At 44.6% G+C, this 23,028-nt stretch overlaps 1 protein-coding gene across 1 annotated transcript in view; it reads right to left on the bottom strand.

Annotated features, from left to right (window-relative positions):
- SYCP2L (synaptonemal complex protein 2 like) overlaps positions 1-23,028 on the bottom strand; it is a 34,376-nt gene continuing 11,348 nt past the window's right edge. The window contains exons 13-32 of the mRNA XM_068166857.1: positions 22,688-22,806; positions 22,183-22,261; positions 21,978-22,023; positions 21,405-21,450; positions 20,396-20,460; positions 18,237-18,297; positions 17,156-17,211; positions 16,538-16,592; positions 15,430-15,586; positions 12,758-12,807; positions 11,312-11,405; positions 10,806-10,894; positions 10,579-10,642; positions 7,112-7,234; positions 5,636-5,760; positions 4,338-4,432; positions 2,047-2,146; positions 1,908-1,966; positions 1,429-1,498; positions 1-333 (exon numbers count right to left, since the gene is read on the bottom strand). Coding sequence (XP_068022958.1) covers positions 274-333; positions 1,429-1,498; positions 1,908-1,966; positions 2,047-2,146; positions 4,338-4,432; positions 5,636-5,760; positions 7,112-7,234; positions 10,579-10,642; positions 10,806-10,894; positions 11,312-11,405; positions 12,758-12,807; positions 15,430-15,586; positions 16,538-16,592; positions 17,156-17,211; positions 18,237-18,297; positions 20,396-20,460; positions 21,405-21,450; positions 21,978-22,023; positions 22,183-22,261; positions 22,688-22,806 — 1,613 coding nt within the window. The 3' untranslated portion in view covers positions 1-273. The remainder of the gene's footprint in view (positions 334-1,428; positions 1,499-1,907; positions 1,967-2,046; positions 2,147-4,337; positions 4,433-5,635; positions 5,761-7,111; positions 7,235-10,578; positions 10,643-10,805; positions 10,895-11,311; positions 11,406-12,757; positions 12,808-15,429; positions 15,587-16,537; positions 16,593-17,155; positions 17,212-18,236; positions 18,298-20,395; positions 20,461-21,404; positions 21,451-21,977; positions 22,024-22,182; positions 22,262-22,687; positions 22,807-23,028) is intronic.

The raw sequence follows: 23,028 nt of genomic DNA, 5'->3' as shown, positions 1-23,028 counted from the left end.
GGTTGGTGGCTAAATCATATTTACTTTCTTTTTTTTCCCCCTTTTTTTGCTATTTAATGGACACATCTTGCAGGAAAACTTATTCTCAGTACAAAAGAAGTCAAAACTGAACCCCTCTTTTTTCTTTTTTTAAGGAAAACAAATGAACAAACAAACAAAATCAAAACCCCCATCATCACTACTACTTTCCTCTAGTGTTTTTCTTCCCATTTAAAAGAGATTAACCCCCTTCACAAAACCATCATTAAGAGCCCTAAGGAGTGCAGGGGTTTGCTAGTCAGAAGGAACAATGAACACATCATTTTCCACTTCAGTCTTCATTGGGTGTTTGTCCTGCAGGGAAGGGGAAAAAAAAAAAAAAAAACCAAACACTGAAGTAAAATAGTTCCCAAAAGTCTGTTTATATAAGCATTTGTATTGCATTAGGTAAACTGCAGAGATCCTAGCAGAACATTTAGATTCAGCTTTTAGTTCTCCAACTCCCACCCTGAAAGAAGTACTGCAGGATGAGTAGCACCCATAATACTAATGCTAATGCTCCTTCCTCAGCCCTGTCCTTCGTGGGTAAAGTGCTTATAATGGAAACTTTTCCCTCTGGAAAAACTCAGGGTGTCAGCATTAACAACTAACGGTAAACAAGCACTTGATTTTCAATCCCTTTTCTAAAATCCCAGGCCCAGACTGCTGTAGTGACCACAGATATGACTGTCCCTTCAACACGGAGAGCTTTCTTTGGTGCAGGCCCACAGCATCATGTACAGCATAGTCACCTCCCAGTCTTATTACAGGAATGGTAAACCCCCAAAGCCATCAGGTCTACACATAAAAGTTGGAACAGCAGCAGTAGCACATCCATCTTGCCCAGCCCATCACAAGCAGAAGCTAGGCATTGTATTGAAGTTAAAAAGAGTACCCAGCTTATCCTACAGTTTAAGAACTTAAGTCTATTTAACTGGGATCCCAGATAAGGTGTTGTCAGACCCAAAAAGTAAATGGCAGAAAGCATGTAAAAGCTTATTTGGCTACAGAGCTCCAAGCCACAGCATGTCATAGATGCATGACTCCAAGTGCAAGTGGGACAAATGGACAGGAGAGAACTGCGTTAAGGGTCACTAGCTACACAGAAAACAGTCTCCGGATAAAGGAACCCCCAAGATAAGAACCCAGGTTCTTGTTCTTGCCTTCTTCTTTAGGCAAGTGCTTTTAGAACACTTTCCCTAATCCCTAGCAGGACAAATTCTTCTTTCTTCATGCTCTCCCTACGTCAACAACAAGGATCCCATGAGGAATCAGCTCCATAGATCAGTTAAACCAAAGGGTTTCCCCTCCCACAATTTCAGTTTCCATCTTTTCCTTTCCAACACCTATCAGTCAGGCCACAGCTCCAAGCCCATCACCCACAGAGAGCTGCTGGTGTACTGCACATACCATTGTGTTCTGGATACTGTCAGTAGAAGTCTTGGCTGTTTCACCCAGGGCTGAGTCAACAGACTGAATTCTGGAAAAAGAGTGAGCTTGGCTAGTTTGCCTGGGAAGTGTTAATACTTACTGACAAAAGTCAGAGACATTTGCTAACAAGCCTAAGGATTCTTCTTTGGCATTTTTTGCCTAGCATTTGTACCAACAGTGTCTTTTATACAGGAAAGGTCATCTCCTTCCATCTCCTCTCACCCATGTAAGAAATGACCAGAGAATGCACCTTGTTCAAGTGCCTGATGCAAGCCTTTTGAAATACCTGACCCTCCTGCACAGCTTCCCATGCAGAGTCTCTCATTCCACCCCAGTCCCAATTCAAAAACCCTCATGAAGCTGCAAATGGTCCAGAATACTTCCTGAATTGCCAGCAATGGTACCATCAGCCTAGCTAATGCCTCTGACCAGGGGACTTGTAAGCATGCAGGACATACCTTTGCTTTTGCAGGCTGCAGAAAGAATTCAGTTTGAGTAACTGTGTGTTCCAGAAGTCCTAAAAAGGGTCCCAAAGGAAACTCCCATTACTTGGGAAGGGGAATCCCCGTGGGCTAGCACACAAGTAGTCATACACACCACAGCATCCTTCTCCATGTTTGCCAAGGTTTGAGTTTCCTTCTCAAGACTAGCAAGCTCTTCAACAACAATCTTCTGGAAAGTCTCCAACTTACTCAGCCTAGTGATGGAAGACAGAAACAAGTTTGACACTTGCAGTAGCACAAAGCAGATGACAAACCTTTTGGCACCTCACCTGCTTCAGAAGCAAATGTCCTTGCTGAGCCACATGGGGCAATTTTGTTTTGTTATCACAGAGAATGTGAACCAAGTCAAAATTCAAAGGAGTTTAGCCAAATACCCTGTCTCAAATAGCAGTCAGCAACAGAAGCTCAGGGAAGAGCATACAACAGGGTTCCCAGCACAATACTTCCCTGCATACTCTCCTAGCTTCCAAGGATTTCAGCAGAAAACTCTCAAGCTGAATACAGCATCTTGACACAAATTAGCTCTGATGGGTTTTCCTACCATGGCTTCCAGATACCTATGCAGTGTTGCCACGTGATGCCTGCAATTTCTAACCCTTAACCACCAACATCCCTTTTTGCTTGGGTTCACCACCCTCTTCTTTCCCCTGGCAATAGGATACCAAGCCATCGTCTGATGGTGACACTAGAAACTTTTCTTCTGAGGCAGGACACACTTGGCACAGCTTTGTCCCAACCATCCTGCAGCTCTGGTTGGCTCCAAGTGGTTAAGAGCACCAAAGTATGGCAAAGGCAGCACTGAGTACATCAGCATTTTCCTCATCCCTGAGCACCATATTCCCCCCTGAATCCAACAAAGAACAGAGTTTCTCCCTAGTTCTTACTTTGTTTCTAATACATTTGTAGATACATTTCCTGTTTTCTTCAACAGCTGAAACCAAATTAATTTCCATTTGGGCTCTGGTCCTCCTAATTTTCTCCTGCACAGCCTCAGGACAATCTTGTAGTCCTCCTTAGTTGCCTGCCCTTCATCCAAAGACTCATTGTTTCCCTCAGCTGCAACCAAATCTCTCTATTCAGCCAGGCCAGCCTTCTTCCCTGCTGACTTGTCTTTGGACACATGGGGACATCCCATTCCTGTATCTTTAAGACTTCCCTCTTCAGCAATGTCCAGCCTTCATGACTCCTTGGCTCTTCAGGACTGCCTCCCAAGGCACTCTGTCCACCAGTCTCTGAAACAGGCCAGAGTCTGCCCACTGGAATTTCATGATGGCAGTTCTGCTGACTCGCCTTTTCTTCAACAACCAAGAAGTCTACCATTTCATCATCACTATGCCCAAGATAGCCCCCAGTTGTTACACCACCCACAAGTCCTTCTCCATTCACAGACAGCAGTCCCAGCCAGGGCACCTTCCCTAGTTGGTTCCATCACTGGCTCTGTCAGGAAGTTATCCTCCACACACCTCTAGGTCTGCTCTCTCTCTGCTGCCTCCCTGTACTCAGCCCTGGTGAGGCTGCACCTCAAACAGGAGGTTTAGGTTGGACATCAGAAAAAAATCATTTTTAGGAAAGTGTTGTCAAGCCCTGGAAGAGGCTGCCCCTGTAAGTGATTGAATCCCTGTCCCTGAAGATATTTAAAAGCTGTGTAGATGTAGTGCTGAGAGATACAGTGTAGTGACCACCTGACAGTGCCATGTTAACTGTTAGACTTAATCTTAAAGATCTCTTCCAAGCAAAACAACTATTTATTTTCCTCTCTGAAAAGTCCCCTGGTTTTGTTTCAGGTAGACAAGCTTCTCCAGGTAGCTTAACAAGCAAACTCTGCATATAAAGATCCTATTGACACCACAGATTCTGTACTTTAAGGGCTATTATTTCATGCTACATTTGATCTGAATCCTGCAAACTGAATGTGTAGCAGGCCTGACAGACTTACTCATATCTTAAGCTGTGCTTATTTTCTCTTATGATGAACCCATAGTTACTATAGTTGGTTTAATTGACCTAAGAAATCTGACAATGTGTAAAGCAAAAGGACCTCCTGAAAGCCTCATCCCTGTCTGTGAAGTTTACTAGTAAGCACTTCATGAACTTGGAAGTAACCTACAGAAATGGCTCTGTAACAGACCTCTTACTTTTCCTCTCCCCTACTTCATTAAGTAAATCTAGAGTCTGCCTTCTGTCTCAACACAAGTAGAAACAGAAGCTACTAAGTGTTACAAGATGGTTTTTAACATATTTGTGAACACTGATGGCAATTACAAGCCCTTTGCAAGACTGTTTTATCAACTGTTTTCCACTCAAGCTTGCTTTGCTTTAATTAATCCATCTACTCAAAATTCACACAAAGATGAAGCTGGTTTTAGTCAGCAGCAGACAGCTTACCTGCACTCATGTATCTGGTTCAGCAGGGTGGACAGATTCCTCTCTGAAGTCCTCAGGGTGTTCCGTGCACTGGCCTCCATCTTCTTGTTCCGGTACTAGCCGCAGGACACACCATTAGGGACAGGCAATAGCCAGGGCCAAAACCTAGAAACCTAGTCTGCAAAAGCTTCCTCTGGAACATGTTAAGTCAAATTTAACATGTAAAGCAGGGTACTGCAAATCTGAACCAACTTTGTTCAGCCACATAAGTTGCACCAGCAAATCTTTGTTACCCACCCATGGTCCGTCTGGTCCTGGTCACATTATCCAGGCAGCAAAGAAGTGAACCTCACCCATACTCCACTGCATAAAACCAAATCTTTGCTAGCACCATTTCAGGATTAATGCAGACTGTGTGCATTAAGCCAGCTCAAGCCTTGATCCTAGCACTTGGTGCCAGAAGTTTATCATGAATACCTCTCACCAGCTCAAAACCAAAAGGCCATGGCTACAGGACACAGAGTGCTGATCCAGTATAAGTCTGCTCTGCCATGTCTGGTTTATTCAAAGCTTTTAAGCACGAGAAAGATTTGTGGTGGGTCAGATATTGTCTTCCAATGCTAAACTTGGTTTCATGTCCAGATTATTTGTTGCAGCCAAAATAAGCAGTAGTAGCTGGTTGCTTGCACTGCATCTCAAGTATGTCTGTAGAGCTGAGGAAGAATACTCAGCCTGTATATTATCAACTGTACAACCAACACCTCCACAAACCATTAATCTCAAAGACACAAGCATGTTCTCATGGATCTACACATTCTAGTCACTAAGTGCTGTCTGTATTGCTTCCTGGTTTTTATTATGAAGAAGTTGCATAGTTTACACCACAGTGAAACTGCTTTATGCTCCAAAAGGGAGCTTCTGTATCTCTAATGGGTGCCCATGGGGATAACAACCCACAGCTCCACTGTAGCTAACACTGCCATTATGCTTTCAAAAATGGCTTTGATCCCTTCCCCATGACAAAAGTATTTGAAATACCCAAGGTGGTTTTCCACTACACAAATAAAACAAAGAGGAAAAACAAAGATCTATTTAGAACTGCCCTTATGCCTTTCCTGTAACACTTCCCAGGTATACAGGTTGTGCAGAACACTCTTGAGAGCTCCAGGCTACCAGACACTGGAGTCAAAGCCCTGCTCTTGGGCACAACATACAGATGGACTATTTAGACCAACTGCCCTAGTAATAAAAAGGTAATTTCATGTCCTGTGAGAAAAATGTCATACACAGTGCACATGTAAAAAGAGAGGGCACATTACCCGGAACAATTTCTTTAGTTGGCTGGTGAAGTTTTCAAATGCAGCAATCACTCCTGAACCACTGAAGTCTTCATGTAGTGCCTTGGGAAAAAATGCATCATCCACCTTATCATCCATTTCCTGACCTAGGAGAAAATGAATGCCCAGTTAGCACCGTGCTGGGGGGCTGATTGGAATGCAAAACCTTCTGCTGCTGAAAGATTTATCATTTGTGTGAACAACATTTATTAGAAAGCTAGAAGTTTAGTATTGGTCTTCTAGAGCTCACAGAGGAGGGAGGAAAGGAAGCCACCACAAAATGCATTAAGAATTAGCCAACTGGATGTGAGCCAACAGTGTGCTCAGGCAGCCATGGTGCCCAACAGCATCCTGGCCTGTACCAGGAAGAGTGTGCCTAGCAGGACTAGGGAAGTGATTGTCCCCCTGTAGTCAGCACTGGTGAAGCTGCACCTTGAACTCTGTGTTCAGTTTTGGTTCCTTCACTACAAAAAAAGACATTGAGGTGCTGGAGGGTGTCCAAAGAAGGTCAGTGAGGCTGGTGAGGGGTCTTGAACACAAGCCTTATAAGGAGCAGTTCAAGGATCTTGGGTTGTTCAGCCTGGAGAAGAGGAGACTGAGGGGAGACCTCCTTGCTCCACACAACTACCTGAAAGGAGGTTGTAGTGAGGTGAGGGCCAGCATCTTCTCTCAGGTAACAAGATGATGGCCTCAAGCTGCACCAGGAGAGGTTTAGACTGAATATTAGGAAAAATTTCTTCACTGAAAGGGTCATTGGGCACTAGACCAGGCTACCCAGGGAAGTGGTTGAATCATCACCTCTGGAGGTGTTTAAAAGTGTTTGGAAGAGGAGCTTAGGGACAGGATTTAACACTTGTGCACAGGCAGATACTAGGTTATGGTTGGACTCTATGGTCTTAAGGTCTTTGCCAACCCAGTGATTCTATGATTCTGTGTGATTCCATGAGAAAGACTTGTCTGAAAGCAGCATGGAAGGAAAGGCACAGCACTAACCAAAGAGCAACATACTTACAGATAATAAGATAAAACCATAGTACAAGTGAAAGAGAGGCAGGTCTTGTTATTCACTGCATAGAAAGCCTAACTCCATCCTACTTGGAATTACCACTGTTTTGCCATTACTTTGTTTATCATCTGAATGTTTTTTTCCAGTTTCTTCATTTTCATAGCTCTGGACATGACTAGAAACTGGAGACACCAGCTGAGCAGCTTCTCAAGCGGACTAACATTAGGGAACCCAAATGTCCTTATTCACACCTCTACATCCATGGTATCCAATGGCAGTACCACAACACATGCCTTCTGCTAAACATTGGAGAAGATACCCTCCTTACAGATACCTCTCTTCAAGCTTCCACTTGACTATGATTACCACCATCAAAAAACCCACAAACAAACAAAACAAGACCCAGCTGAAAGCATTTAAATAGTTCACCTTAACTGTCAACCAGACTTTACCTGTTTGGATCTTCTCTTCTGAATCAAAACGTTTCCTTGCTTTAGAGGAAGTGTCAGAGAACAAACTGGTTGTTTCCCAACTGGAAAATTTAGACTTTTTAATGGCAGTGCTGCTTAATATATCTAGAAAGAGAATAAAACACGTTTCACGGAATGGTAGGTGTTGGAAGGGACCTTTATGGATCATCCAGTCTAACCCTCCTGCAAAACCCAAAGCAGGTTTCCCAGGATTGCATCCAGGTGGGTTTGGAATCTCTCCAGAGAAAGAGACTCCACAACAGCTTTGGACAGCCTGTTCCAGTGCTCTGGTACCCTCACAGGAAAGAGGTTTTCCTCTATATTTCAGAAAGAAAGCACAACTGCTTTTTCTCCATGAGGTACATGGCAGTACCTATAACTTCTCAACCAGAAACCACCCCTGGAATTACTTGTTAAAAAGCAGGCAACTTTGGTTTAGGGGATGGCATCATACAGGGCATGGTAGGACTTCACCAGCAAGTCTCTTCCCTAGCAAAATCAAGCCAGGAGTGCTATCAGGAATAGTGTGGCCAGCAGGACTAGGGAAGAGACTGTCCTCCTGTACTCAGCACTGGCAAGGCTGCACCTTGAATACTGTGTTCTGTTTTGGGCCCTATACTACAAGAAGGACATTGTGTTGCTGGATCATACCCAAAGAAGGGCAAGCAGGCTGGTGAGGGCTCTTGAGTACCAGTCCTGTGAGGTGCAGCTGAGAGAGCTAGTGCTATGTGGATAACTGCAAAGCTACGGTGTCTCCATCATAAAGTCAATTTCATGTCTTGGCCCACTAGTCTAATCTTAAAAAAAAAAAAAAAAACAAAACCACAAGCAAACAAATCCAAAACCAACCAAACAAAAACCCCCCAAGCACAGCAACCCTCTTGTCCAGCTCCTTTCCATTCTCTTTCCCAACCCAAGTTCACAACCTGTTTATGCTCATTTGTTCCTAAATCAATTTCAGCTGCTCCTTAAGAAAAAAGCATAAATACAGAAAAGAGAGGGGGGAAAAAATTAACCACACCCATTACAGTTATCTTCTCTACAGCTTCACTTGAGTTGCCACGCAATTACTTCTAACCCAGGAAAACTCTTAGGAACATGACAAGGGAGGTTGAAGCCTGTATAAGGAAAACTTTAAAAGTAAAGAAAGAAAAAGATGGAATCATAGAATCACCAAGGTTGAAAAAGACCTCAAAGATCATCAAGTCCTACCTGTCACCCAACACCTCATGACTACTAAACCATGGCACCAAGTGCCACGTCCAATCTTCTCTTCAACACCTCCAGGGATGGCGACTCCAGCACCTCCCTGGGCAGCACATTCCAATGGCTAACAACTCTCTCAGTGAAGAACTTTCTACTCACCTCCAGCCTAAACTTCCCCCAGTGCAGCTTGAGACTGTGTCCTCTTGTTCTGGTTACCTGGGAGAAGAGACTAGCCCCTGCCTGGCTACAACCTCCTTTCAGGCAGTTGTAGACAGCAATAAGGTCTCCCCTGAGCCTTCTCCTCTCCAGTCTAAGCAACCCCAGCTCCCTCAGCCTCTCCTCATAGGGCTTGTGCTTGAGGCCTCTTCCCAGCCTCCTTGCCCTTCTCTGGACACGTTCAAGAGTTTCAATGTCCTTCTTAAATTGAGGAGCCCAGAACTGGACACAGTACTCAAGGTGTGGCCTTACCAGTGCTGAGTACAGGGGCACAATGATTTCCCTGCTCCTGCTGGCCACACTATTCTTGATGCAGGCCAGGATGCCATTGGCCTTCTTGGCCACCTGGGCACGCTGCTGTCTCATGTTCAGCCAGCTGTCAATCAGTACCACCACATCCCTTTCTGTCTGACTGCTCTCCAGCCACTCTGACCCAGCCTGTAGCGCTGCATGGGGTTATTCTCTCTGTCTTACTATCCACTTTTCTGAGCTCAGTGACAAACTACTTCCCTGGAACCTTCACAGGGCAGAAAGATGACAGAGTGCTTAGGACAAGAGGGACAGCCAGAGGAGCACACCAAAGCAGATTCAGGGTTCAGAGGGTAACAGTTCAAATGTTATCACAGATCACACCTGAAATTTCTGAACAAAACCCTACTTATGGTTTCACATGATATGAACTTCTCTCCAACTACAAGACCACACACTAAACATTGATTAGAAACTAAGTCCTCAGCATTTACCTTCAACCTAAATTAAGCAGATGTGTTGGTGCAGTGAAGGTATATTCTGCAAGTGACAGATAGGCAAGAGACATATGGGGAATACAAACACAGCCAGCTTATGAGAAAGGGGATGTTTTTTTCCCCAAGACCAAAGCTTCATTTAGTGCATTCCCAGTCATAACAGTAACATCAAGGCATTCAGAACTGTATCAGCATGAAGAACCTTAACGAGGACAGCCCACTGCTGCTCCGCTTTAAGTTCTGTTGCTTCCAATCATAAAGGGAATGTGCTGCAGTCTTGAATCAGCTCCTGCAAGCTCAGTTCATTAAAAAACAACCACCACCAGACCACAAACCACTCCCTAAGCACCACTTACCTATTTAAATATTTATAAACAAATAAATAAAAATCACCATTTACCAAACGCTTATCATGGTCTGCATCTCCACTCTTGGGTATAAATCAATGACTTTCAGGGACACTTGAGTTTTTAAATTGAAGTTACACTCAGCTTTCAAATGATTTAAAGTTACTTTTCATGTGCCTCTTGAGTCACTAGTTTGTATATTCCCAGCTCTAAGTATCCTAGAGCCACAGAATCAGCCAGGTTGGAAAAGACCTCAGAGATCATCAAGATCAACCTATTCCCTAATACCTAACACATCCTGACAACTAAACCATGGCTTCAGGTGCCACATCCAATCCTTTTTTGAACACCTCCAGGGACAGTGACTCCACCACCTCCCTGGGCAGCACATTCCAGTGGCTAACAACTCTGTGAAGAACTCTCTCCTCAACTCGAGCCTAAACTTCCCCTGGCACAGCTTGGAACTCTGTCCTCTTGTTCTGGTGCTGGTTGCCTGGGAGAAGAGACCAACCCCCACCTGTCTACAACTTCCTTTCAGGTAGTTGTGGAGAGAAATAAGGTCTCCCCTGAGCCTCTTCTCCAGGCTGAACAACCCCAGCTCCCTCAGCCTCTCCTGATAGGGCTTGTAAGTAGCTACCCTACAAGCTCCTCTGCAATCAAGGGCAAGACTTAAGAATTAGTGATGAATTCAGGAATTCATAGTATCAGTCAGGGTTGGAAGGGACCACAAGGATCATCTAGTTCCAACCCACCTGCCATGGGCAGGGACACCCCACACTAGATCAGGCTGGTCCTATAAAAGCATCTTACCATAGTCTATAATGATACACAAACCAGATGATGTTTGTTAAGCAGAAATTCTCAAAAGCCCTCAGTGCTTATTTGTCTTCAACAGACAATGACAACTCTTCCATGTTATTCAAGACTAACAAACCTGAGTCATTCCAGGTAAAACTTCCTTCTTCTCTTGACGGTTCGCCAGGTGTTTTGTGGAGCTTCTAAGGAGAGAAGAAAAACAAAGTAAGAAGGTATCCACCCTGTGCTGCAGACAAGCTGTCAGGTACTTGTCTAGTTAAAGGAAACAAAGACACATGAGGCATTGGTTTTAAGTGAAATGAAGTAGCCTGACCAGAAATCAGGAGTTTGAGCTGTGTTCTCTACCTGTGTGGTGTTCTCCTCACCACTGGAATAGCCCTTGGCAGACAGACCTACTGGTAGTGTATCCTCTTCAAGCTCTGAGACCATTTCTTCTGCGTGAAAGAGGAGTCAAATGATACAGGCAATCAAAATTGAACCCTGCATTGTCTAGACACTTCCAGTTTAATGACATGTGCATTTTATCCATCACCCTCTCCTTTGTTTCTGCATACAGGGAATAGACAGTGACTCCAACTCTCAGTCCAAAGGCTGTTTTATTTCCAGCTGTCAGTTAAGTTCATTCCTTCCCCCTCTCATTTGCCTCAGCTTATGTTCTCCCTGATCAAGAGGCTGCCTACAAACAATATCCAGCCCTCACAGCCTTGTTACAAGGGTCACAAGGTACAATACTCATGAAGAAAGTTGAAGGAAAAAGGTAGAATTAAAACAAACAAACAAATCCCCAAAGCACACAGCCACACATCAGAACAACTTTGATGCATTGAAGAAGATGATTAAAAAATTAATACCAGGAAGAATCACTGTAGATGAATTGTCTGCCTTGGAGCTGGATGTGCTTTTTTTCCTTGGCATCTCCTTTTGTGCTCTTCGCCTTGATGGTTCCTGTTAAGTCACAAGCATTATTAAGGTTGGAAAAGACCTCCAAAGATCATCAAGTCCAACCATTAACCCAGCACTGCCAGGTCACCATTAAACCATATCCCTCAGCACTTATCTACACATCTTTTAAATCCTTCCGGGGTTGGAGGCTCCATCACTTCCCTGTTCCAGGGCTTGACAACCCTTTAGAGGAAAAGTTTTCCTAATCACAGAATCACCACGGTTGGAAGAGACCTCAGAGATCATCAAGTCCAACCTGTCAAAGCCTAAGGCCTCTCGGGCACAACCTGAGGCTTGGACTGGGAATAAAAGCCCTAAAACTTGCCAGTAAAATGCAGACCATTAGCTTTCTCAAGGCACCTCAGAGTATGGTGCAGAGGACAGCACAGGGACACATCCCAGTAGGGCCCAACTAGGATTTCTGCAGGTATTTGGCTATGCACTCTAGCTCTTGGCATACCCCTGAGCTGAACTCGTTCCTGTCGGAGTGACACTTGTGTCAGCCAAGGCAGATGTCACACCAAGCATGCCAATTCCCACCCAATTTCCCATCTATCACTGGCAAATACTATAGTTCTAGAACAACTTGCTCAGGGCTCTCACACAGTTGTTACCATAAAGTTTCATGTGTCTTCCTAAGACCTCCTTGTTTCCTCAGGGTTGTGGTTTGGACCTGGCCTAGGGCCCAGCTGCCTACCAAAGCTGCTTGTCATTCCCCCTCTTTAATAGGCAGGGCAGGGGGGGAGTATAACAAGCCAGCAATAAGATAGAAGCAATTTAATAACAGTAATAAGGAAAGGCAATGAAGTGTGTGGAAGTGAAAGCAGAGAGACAGATGTCAGCCTCTACTTCCCATCAGCAGGCTGATGGTTGGTCTTGGGAAGCAGGGCTCTCTAAGTTTGGGGGCTCCTTAGGAGGATAGATGCTATGGACCAAACCCCCACTTCCTTCTTTCACTTCATTCTTATATCTGAGCCACCTCATGTGGCATGGAATACCTCTTTGGCCAGTCTAGGTCAGCTGATTCAGCCATGTCCCCTCCCAAAATCTTGCCCAGCCCTCAGCCTCCTCTTGGGGCAGGAGATCATTGAAAAGACACAGCCTGGATACTTACTCAACAGTAACCAGAACACTGCTGTGTTATCAACTACTGCTGCAAAACACAGCACTAGAAAGATGCTGGGAGGAGAATGAACTCCAGCTCAGCCAAACCCAATACACTCAGCCTTAGCAGACCAACATTTGTCTGTTGGAACACTAAAGAAGAATGACACCACCCGTTTAATTTCTCCCCGCTTGTACACATTTTGCATACAGGATGGTTTTAAATCTGAGGCCCCCGAGCATGACCTTACCTTCCTTGCCTGGAAGTCACTGCTACTACTTGCAGAAGACACTGGAAGCACTGCAAGGAGAAAAGCTTACCTGGTTACTCACAACATAACCACATGCCTTATCCAGTTAAAGGTTTGCATCAGAGCTAAGCTGCCCAGTTTTGAGTTTCCTAGGCATTTACAAGAGACCTTCACAACAGTTGCATTAAGCTTCAGAATCTCTTCCTAACAAAGCTTCTAAGTGATCCACCACAAATGATACACAGCTTGCTGCATCCAGACTGGATGCCAAAAAAGGGCAGTCTCAGCAGCTTGTAGGATGGTTCCTGTTGTGGCTTAACCCCTGATAGCAATTAAACACCACACAGCCACTTGCTCACTCCTCCTGTATTCCCAAAAGGATGAGAACTGGAAAACAACCAGCCAACCAGTGGGTTCATATAAGAACAGTTTAAGAATTAAAAGATTAACTATAACAAGAGCAAGAAGAGCAGCAATGAGAGAGAAAAAGAAAACCTAAGAAAGGTTAATCACAGAATCAAACAGGTTGGAAGAGCCCTCCAAAATAATCAAGTCCAACTGATCACCCAACCCTAACTAATCAACTAGACCATGACACTAAGTGCCTCAGCCAGTCTTTTCTTAAGCACCACCAGGAACACCAACCCCACCATGCCCCCAGGCAGCACAATGCAACTGCTCACCACCCACTGACCAATATCCCAGTGGTGATCTGCTCCCCACCATACAGCTCCCCACAGTTTATAGATTGAGCATGACATTCTGTGGCGTGCAATGTGCCCTTGGCTAATTGGGCTCAGGTGTGCTGGCCGTGATCCCTTCCAGCTTCTAGTCCTCCTGCATGCTAGCAAGACACAGGAAGTTGGAAAGCCCTTGATTCCTTAAAATTTAAAATGCCAGTACATTATTCATCTTACATTGAATCCAAAACACAGCATGATTCTAGCTACTACAAAGAAGAGAAAATCAGCTGTATCCCAGCTGAAACCAAGACAGTCCCTAAGCCCCAGTTAGGGTGCATGAGCTGGGACGAGAACAACTCCCACAGAAACACAGCATGAAGTGTAACTTATCCATCAGCTTTCCTTCACTTTTTTCATCCCTCCAGAAACCAAAGCTCTCCGAGCAAGGCTCATCCTCGAGAGGGACAGATATTCCAACTCTCTTCACAGCAATTTACTTTGAATTTGGAGGTCCCACCAGCCACAGAGTCAAGGAACACAGCCACTGGCAAGGTTCGCTGCTGGTCACACCCAAGCAGAGGATACTGTTAGAGATGATCACGTTCCCTTTGTAAATCACTGGGGGGAGGGTGGGTAATTGGTCTATCAGTGTCTAAACAGAGGAGCAGTGTGATGTGGTCTGCAAACTGTTGGCTTTCCAAAGTTTATTCACCATGCCAGTTGAAGAAATGAGAAGCAGAAAGCTGTACAGAGGAAGTGTGGCAGCTCCAGAGACATATTTTCCTCTTGCATTCAAGAGCACAAACACAATCATCAGCTCAGCACTCACAGGCTCTTCAGCATCATTACAGAGAGGGCTACACCCACACAAACAATCAGGTAAGTGTTGGAAGGGACCTCAGGGGGAGGGATTCACTGCTAGAAGGGCCACAAGGATGATCAGAGGGCTGGAGCACCTCTCCTATGAGGACAGACTGAAGGAGTTGGGGCTGTTCAGTCTGCAGAAGAGAAGGCTCCGAGGTGACCTAATTGTGGCCTTCCAGTATCTGAAGGGGGCCTACAGGAAGGCTGGGGAGGGACTGCTCAGGATCTCAGGTAGTGATAGGACTAGGGGGAATGGAATGAAGCTGGAGGTGGGGAGATTCAGGCTAGATGTGAGGAGGAGGTTCTTCCCCATAAGAGTGGTGAAACCCTGGAATGGGTTGTCCAGGGAGGTGGTCGAGGCCCCGTCCCTGGGGGTGTTTAAGAGCAGGCTGGATGAGGCTCTGGCCAGCCTGATCTAGTGTAGGGTGTCCCTGCCCATGGCAGGGGGGTTGGAACTAGATGATCCTTGTGGTCCCTTCCAACCCTGAATGAAACTATGAAACCTAATCCACTGCCCTTGGCTAAAGCTCACCCAGAGTAGATTGCACAGCATCATGTCCAGGCAGGGTTTCAGTCTCTTAGGGAAGGAGACTCCACAACCTCTCTGGACAGCCTGTTCCCAAGCTCTGTCACACAGGAAAGACCTTCCTCATGTTCTGATGGAGCTTCCTGTACTTTAGTTTGTGCCTGTTGCCCCTTGGCCTATCACTGAGCCAAACTGGAAAGACTGGCCACATCCTCTTCGCCCCCAACCACTACAGATATTGATAAGCATTAAGAAGATCCCCTCTCAGTCTTCTCCAGGCTAAACAGCCCCAGGTCACTCAGCCTTTCCTCATCAGAGGCACACTGCACTCTATTTTCATAGCCCTGACCCCTTCCACCTGAACCCAGTAAGCTTAGTGGGGGGAAGGAGATGGGAGTCTGGTTCTTTGAGCACAAGGTTATACAATGCACCTCCTCCACAGGGCATCCTTTGGTGCTGGCCTCAAGCCTTCTTTTTTCTTCTAAGTTCACAAGAGTCAACCAATTTTATTTTTTTTCCTCAAGCCACCATCAGCTATTTCCTGATCTGCTGTACAGTTCATCACACACAGCAAAATGTCAGCAGGGGACCAAGCTTACCTTTTAATTTACTTCTCACCCTTGGTCTTTTTCGGGAATAATCCAGAGTCTTTGGCAGTGAGTGCTTCTGAGAGTCCAGGATCCAGCTCTTCTCACTCTGGCTAGGACTCGTGTGTTCATTGTCACTTTCAGAGAAGAGATGTTTCCTGTAACTGGACTAAAGACACTATTAATAGTGAGACCCACTCAGTCAGCTCCCTCTAATTGTTTACCAAAGTATTCCATTTCGTCCTCCCCACAGAGCAACACCTGCAGTATTTTAAGCTGTGAAGTCTAAGGCATCTAGCTGTCAAACCAGCAGCATAAAAACACCAAGAGGGAGGTGTTTGCCCTTTACTAGCATGAGTTTTACAGCACCCTCCATCTTCATCTTCCCTTCCTCCCTCCTGCCCCTCAGTTTAGGAAGGATGTTGGCTTGCTGGAAGGAGTCCAGAGAAGGGCAACAAAATTAGTGAGGGGTTTGGAACACAAGCCCTATTAGGAGAGACTGAGGGAGCTGGGATTGCTTAGCCTGGAGAAGAGGAGACTCAGGGCTGACCTTATCACTCTCTACAACTACCTGAAGGGAGGTTGTAGACAGGTGGATGATGGTCTCTTCTCCCAGGCAGCCAGCACCAGAACAAGAGGACACAGTCTCAAGCTGTGCCAGGGGAGGTTTAGGTTGGATGTTAGGAAGAAGTTCTATACAGATAGAGTGATTGCCCATTGGAATGGGCTGCCCAAGGAGGTGGTGGAGTCGCCGTCATTGGAGGTTTTCAGGAGTCGTCTTGATGGGGTGCTTGGTGCCATGGGTTAGTTGTTTGGGTGGGTTGGATTGGTTGATGGGTTGGACACAATGATCTTGAAGGTCTCTTCCAACCTGGTTTGGTTTATTCTAAATAAAGGTTTATTTTATTCTACCTTCAGGTAGAAGAGCTCTTGCAAGGATGAAAGCCTTGACATTCACTTGTTGGACTGGCAGTCCCAGTGCACCTCAAGCACTACTTTCAATATGACATTTTGAGACTCTTGGGCTCCTCTACCTCTGTGCTGGATAAGACTTAAACTTCAGCCTATTTAAGGGTACAACTGAGTGATGCAAGAGTCTATCCAAGTACACATGACCTACCAGCCTTCTCTTGAGATTCCTTGGTTCCTCATTCCTTTTTCTTGGTTCAGAAGTCCTGCTAAGTAACCCATAAAGGCCAGAGTTAGACTACCAGATTTTGTGATAGCACATCAAAGCAGCACAGAAGGGATACAGCCAAACAGCAATGGCAGAAATCCTCGACAGATCAGCAGAACCACCAACTTATTAATGCACAGGCATCCCTGGAAACATTCCACATCAGAAGGGGCTCTGAGCAATCTGGCACAGGTTTTCTAGAGAGGTGGTGGAAGCCCCACCCTTGGAAATATTCTAGGTCAGGTTGGACAAGGCTCTGAGCAGGTTAAATTGCAGATGTCTCTGCTTACTGCAGGAGGATTACACTAAATGACCTTTAAAGGTCCCTTCCAAACCAAACCATTCTATGACTCTATTGTCAAAATGGACAGGTGATATTCTTCTCCCTACTAACTCTTACAGTCTCAGGGAGTTTAAATACCAGCATTGTTAACATTCACAGATACTGTGGCAGCTAAGACAAAAACTATTTTATTAGTAGCATCACACAACCTTTTTGATTTCAGTTTAAGGCAATGAACTCTTTTTTTGTTCATAAACAGTGCATGTATAATCCCCTACCTCTTATTTTGTGAAGAGATTTTCTGGCCAAAAATCTTTCCTTTGGCTTCAGTAACCTAAAACAGAAAAAGATATTTGTCCTATAGCTCTATTACCCTATAAAATAATCTGGAAAAATTTAAATATACCAGGACTCAAAAGGACTGGAGAATGAGTGTCACAGATTACAACAGACAAACATTTGTTTTCTTAAACAGACCTACTTTCTCTTTTCCTTGCTTTATGAATAACATTTATTTGAAGAGCTAATATCACAGGAAACGTTTTTTTAAGCACTAACACTGCTAGTAGCAGCGTGCTGTAGATGTAGCCTGGACAACGTTCGGACCGGGCTGCTAGGACAGCGAGCAGGGTGCTATGAAGCAGAGTTTATGCTGACACCCAGTGGCAGTAGCAAGGACTGCACCTTGTCCAGCTCATACCAGAAATTCTGAGTCTCATTCAGCACCCATTGCCCTTGAATAAAAAGGCAGTGGTGACACCACCTGCACCAGAGAAGAGGCTAAAAGTCAAAGGAGGAGCCACCTTGAAGGAAGTAATCAGAGGTAAGATTTCAGCTTCGTGGGAAAAGCCACACTGCTCAAATTTCAAAGCAAAGGGACTCATTTATATTCATTTTCTCTGGAAGTCTGTCAATATCATTCAAGCTGAATATCCACACATGCAGAGACTGTATTTAACCAGGGATTCCCAGCGTGCCAAGCAGGGCTCAAAAGTCTCTTCTGATTTAGCCTGACAAAAGTAAAGGATGCTTAGCAACCTGCTTTCTGTAGTCAGTAAAATGCCAACAGAGGTCAGCCTTTGATCACCAAGATATCCCAGACTCAAGCAACAACTCAAATTCCTGGCTTAGTACCCACCACAAGGATCAAGAAGCGATGAGCACTCTCCTTACCCCCAAAAATATTTCCATGTATAGCACCATAGAGAAATACAGCAACCTCAGATTGCCAGTTGTCTGTTTTCCTCTAACAGTGTGTCCACTCTCTACTGCAGACATATTTCCTGCTCCAAGTTCCCACTCTCTGCTGCTGAGCTGAGATCTCAGCCCAAATTCTAACAGGTTCAGTCTCAACTTTACCTTCTCATGACTTGCAGAATCCGAGTTTTCAAAGTCATAGACTTCCTTCCTGGAAGACAGCCTATATGTGGCAATGAGATACAATCATGAGTCACCCTATAGAACTTGGCTAAGGATGTGGGAGGGTGACAGGGTTTGTTTCCACCCCTTCCATGAACCCTGTTATACACTAGGCAAATACTTTATATGCCTAAAAATGATGTTCTCAGCTTCTAAAAGAAGTTCTTGTTCCTTTACTACTCAGACTTTATAACTGCCTATTTGATTTTAACTCTTTCCATTGCAAATGTCTAAAATTAAAGGAAGGGATTCAGAAGATACATTAGCCCATCCCTATTTACATAGTTGATGTTTGTTCCAATGTCACCAACAGTAGTACACAGCAGGAAGAAATCATGTAAGGAGAGAACTTCAGAAGCATTTAAGAGGGGAAAAAACCAAACCAAAACACACCCCACAAACATTTAGCTTTCTTTTGAATATTCTAACATTTAATGTTTGCTCTCTCATCACTTCTGCATGCATCTAGATTTTCTTTTCATGTCTTCCAGCCCCCTTGAAGAACCACTTTACCTTTATTTTTCTCCAAATAATATCCATTTAAACAAATCATAAAATTGCTGCTCAACATAGAATCATAGAATTGTCAGGGTTGGAAGGGACCTCAAGGATCATCCAGTTCCAACCCCCCTGCCATGGGCAGGGACACCTCACACTAGATCAGGTTGCTCAGAGCCACATCCAGCCTGGCTTTAAAACTCTCTAGGGATGAGGCTTCTACCACCTCCCTGGGCAACCTGTTCCAGTGTCTCACCATCCTCATGGTGAAGAGCTTCTTCCTGACATCCACTACATCCTCCCCTTGTCATTAAAGACTTGAGCTACTCGTTAAAGCCTCCTGCAGGAAAAAAACCTCTCGTTTTCAGGTGAAACACTAGGGGGAGCAGAATGACTGAACTAAGAACTCTCTGTCCTAACTTGTACACTGCTACTCCCATTTTACAACTAGTGATCACTGCATCGAATTATTTGCACTTAGAACACAGAAATTGTATTAATGATGAAGTCCTGTATCAAGTTTTCCTACCCTTACCTACAAGCAATCAAAAAAAATACTCTAGACAAGGTTTTCTTAAGCTACAGTAGATTGGCAGGACGCCCACGGATCCACTGGAGCGGCCACTATGGCAGGAGAGACCCTCATGGATGGTTCATTTTCTCTCCTGCCCAGCAGCAGGCACTAACTTGCATGCAACACTTGGTTAGCAGAGGGCACAGAAGGAGAACACAAGACAAATTTCCAGACTGCATATGGTCCTCAAATTTGAGTGATGCCACCTGCAGTGCCACTAGTTTTGAAACCAGAATCATAGGATGGTTTGCATTGGAAAAGACCTTTAAAGGTCAAGTAGTCCAACCTCCCCCTCACAATGAAGAGGGACATCTTCAATGAGATCAGGTTGCTCAGAGCCCCATCCAAACTGACCTGGAATGTTTCTGGGTAGGGCTTCTACTAGCCCTCTGGGCAACCTGTGCCAGTGTTTCACTACCCTCAGTGTAAAAAATTGGATCTAAATCTTTCCTCTTTTAATTTAAAACCATCACCCCTTATCCTGTCATGACAGACCCTCACAAAACATCTGTCCCCATCTTTCTCCTAGACCCCCTTGAATTGCTACAGTAAGATCTCCTCAGAGTTTTCTCTTCTCAAGGCTGAACAATCTAAACCCCCTGACCGATGTACGAGTATGAAGGATGGGGACAAACTGTGAGGCAGTCCTGAGATGCTAGGATGCACAGTACTGAAGAACGTAGACAATATATGAAAAAGCTTAAGTATTTGTGAAAGGAGCTGCCACTCATAGCTTACTCACTAGAGGATCACCACTGGACTAGCTAAACACCTAAGAGTCAGTATGGAACAGCATCATAAAAGGGAGGGCATATTGGCCAACATAGAGTTAGCTTTATCACTTTGGGGACCCAATAGTTCCCATTGAGACAAGTTGTGACCCTTCAGAGACAACAGCTTGTTTTGTTGTGTGTTCTGTTCAGACACCCTACCTCACAGGCACTTCTTCCCATCATAAATGCTAGAAACAGCCTAAAATCACCTGGTTAACCCATCCCTGCACAGGCATAGGGTTTGTATGTCTTACCTGCCTTCAGCCCTCTGCTTGGCCAAACTCTGTTTTCTGTTTCTTTTTTCCCAGGTAACAGCCTTCTGAAAAGAAAAATGTTGGAAGGATCCAAACCCACAATACTCAAAGTCATGTTATTATCCTAAAGCTTGCTGAGAGCAGAGATAAGGGCAGCTAGGAAACATCATTCCTCCTATTGCAACACCTGTCCACCTCCATTTCCTGTAGTTCTTTCCTATCAGAAAGCAAAGTCCTGGACCTAGTCAAGGAAGGAGGGAAAACTGAATACATACATCTGCATAGACTTCCAAGAGTTGCTTCTATTCGGGAAGAAAAGCTTTGGTCTTGCAGCCCACACATAAATCTTGTGGCTGAGCTTGAATTACTTCGTAGGGCCACACTAGAATGAGGTTGGCAGCTCTTACCTCTGCAGCTCATTCCTGGTGCACATTATGATTCTATATCTATTGTAGAGTTGTTAGGGACCTCGAAGATCATCCAGTTCCAACACCCATGCCATGGGCAGGGACACCTTACATTAGATCAGCTTGCTCAGAGCCACATACAGCCTGGCCTTAAAACCCTCAAGCTTCTACCACTTCTCTGGGCAACCTGTTTCAGTGTCTCACCACCCTCATGGGGAAGAACTTCTTCCTAACATCCAATCTGAATCTACACATTTCTAGTTTTGCTCCATTCCCCCTAGTCCTATCATTACCTGACACCTTAAAAAGTCCCTCCCCAGCTTTCTTGTAGGCCCCCTTAAGATACTGGAAGGCCAAAATATGGTCTCCTCAGAGCTGTCTCCAGACTGACTAGCCCCAACTCTCTTAGTCTGCCTTCACAGGAGAGGTGCTCCAGCCCTCTGATCATCTTCATGGCCCTTCTCTAGACACTACATGGGCTCAGAACACTGCTTAAGGGCAGAAGTGAGTCGATCTCTCCTAGCATTCTCCTTCAGCTCCGCTAGAGTATCTCTTCCCTGCCTCATTTATCTTCACTCAGGTGGGCCTCAAGGCAAACATACCTTTGGTGTTAATTCCTCCATAGGTTCTTCTTCTAAAGGCTTCTCACTAGGGAAAAAGGAACATGTGTGAGAAGAATGCAGTACAAAGATGTTGTTCATTTAAAGCTCAGAGAAATAGTTTGTGAAGTACTAAGAGGGAAAAAAAAACCAAAAACCCTCACTTGCATCAATTAGCATCGAACCAGTGATTTAAAAGGTCCAGCACATGAACTATATGAAAACACTGTCTTGCAAAGCTCTGGGGAAAAAAGGTATTACTCATGCCAAGGTGAACTCAAATTCCCATTATCTTTCCCAAAAGTAATGGTTCTCATTATGGTACATATCTGGTGAGCTCCAGCGACTCAGCTGAGGTTAAGAGGCCAAGCCAGTATCCAGACATCACCAATTTTCAGGTCTGAAGTGCTAGAACTAGCCTTGCTAGTCAGAAGAGCAAAATAGCACTTTTAGGTCCCTCTACTGTTTCATGATTAAACCTCAACAATCACATACAGTAAGTCTCCAGGTGAGGGAAAACAAACAAAAAATCCAGAAAAAAATATCCTACCTTGCAACTATTTGTGTGACACTCACCTAGGCTTAGCTTTTGTCCTTGGAGATGGAGTTCTGGATTTTTTGGCTGAATGAAGCAAGGGAACAACAACTTCACCCTCTAGAGCTAGTACTAAATATCCATCAGCTTTTGCTACAATGCTCACAAAAGCAGGACCATCACCATGTCACCTAGGTGACATTTAACAGGGTCAGACTCAAGAAGGCAAAGGGAGCCATGACTGACCTGAGCCTTGGTTAGCATCTTCAGTATCAGTTTGCAGGCTTTGTGTAAATATGATCACATCAGAGTTCACCATTTTCTGCTTGGAGACATGAAGCCATGAACAGAGCACATATATGACTAATAAAAAAAGAGGAGGGTTTTTGGAACAGGGATTTTCCATGCTAGCCTGTGCCAATGGTTATGTAAACAGGTTCATCATCAGCCACAGAAAAACATTTCAGATTGTATGTAAGTGGTACCATAACCTTCTCACTAAGGCCATTCCCTCATCCCTTGATAAGACAGAACAAAACCTGTGTCTTTTTAAAGTAGATTTGTCAGAACTGCAGCTCTAGAGGCAACTCTTTGGGTTGATTTCTCAGTGATATAAGATGGAGTTGGAACATACTGTGGATGTGGGTGCAAAGCAGTTTCCTTTCAAAGAAGGTTTTCACCACAATTCTAGCCATCTTCTTTCATAGAAAAGAAGGGAAAGGCCACAAGGATTGTTTCACCAAACACTTACTGGTACAGTGCCTGTTAACTGTTGGTCATGCTGAGAGGCTAGATCATCTGATAGAGGGTCCATGCTTTCAGAGGCTGAATAATCTTTCCTGGCCTGTGAATTGTTATACTCAGGTATCACTGCAGAACAGCAATGGAATTAAAATGTCATTGTGGTAACAGAACACAGACATTTCCTTTCTGTTCTTACACATACATAAAAGCATAAGAGTAGCACTTACCACATACAAACGCATGAAGGTCTTGCTTAATAGAACAAAACCTCTCCAAATCACTCAGTGCAGAACTGGAGCACTAAGTAAGCATCATTTTGAGCCTACCCCTTCTAAGCCTTTTGTACCA

Source organism: Melanerpes formicivorus, unplaced genomic scaffold (genome assembly GCF_026170545.1).
Source record: "Melanerpes formicivorus ecotype bairdi unplaced genomic scaffold, bMelFor1.0.p_v2 SCAF_109, whole genome shotgun sequence".
NCBI classification, from domain to species: Eukaryota; Metazoa; Chordata; class Aves; order Piciformes; family Picidae; genus Melanerpes; species Melanerpes formicivorus.
Note: the sequence above shows the minus strand (reverse complement) of the source record. Positions and strands in the feature narration are given on the sequence as shown.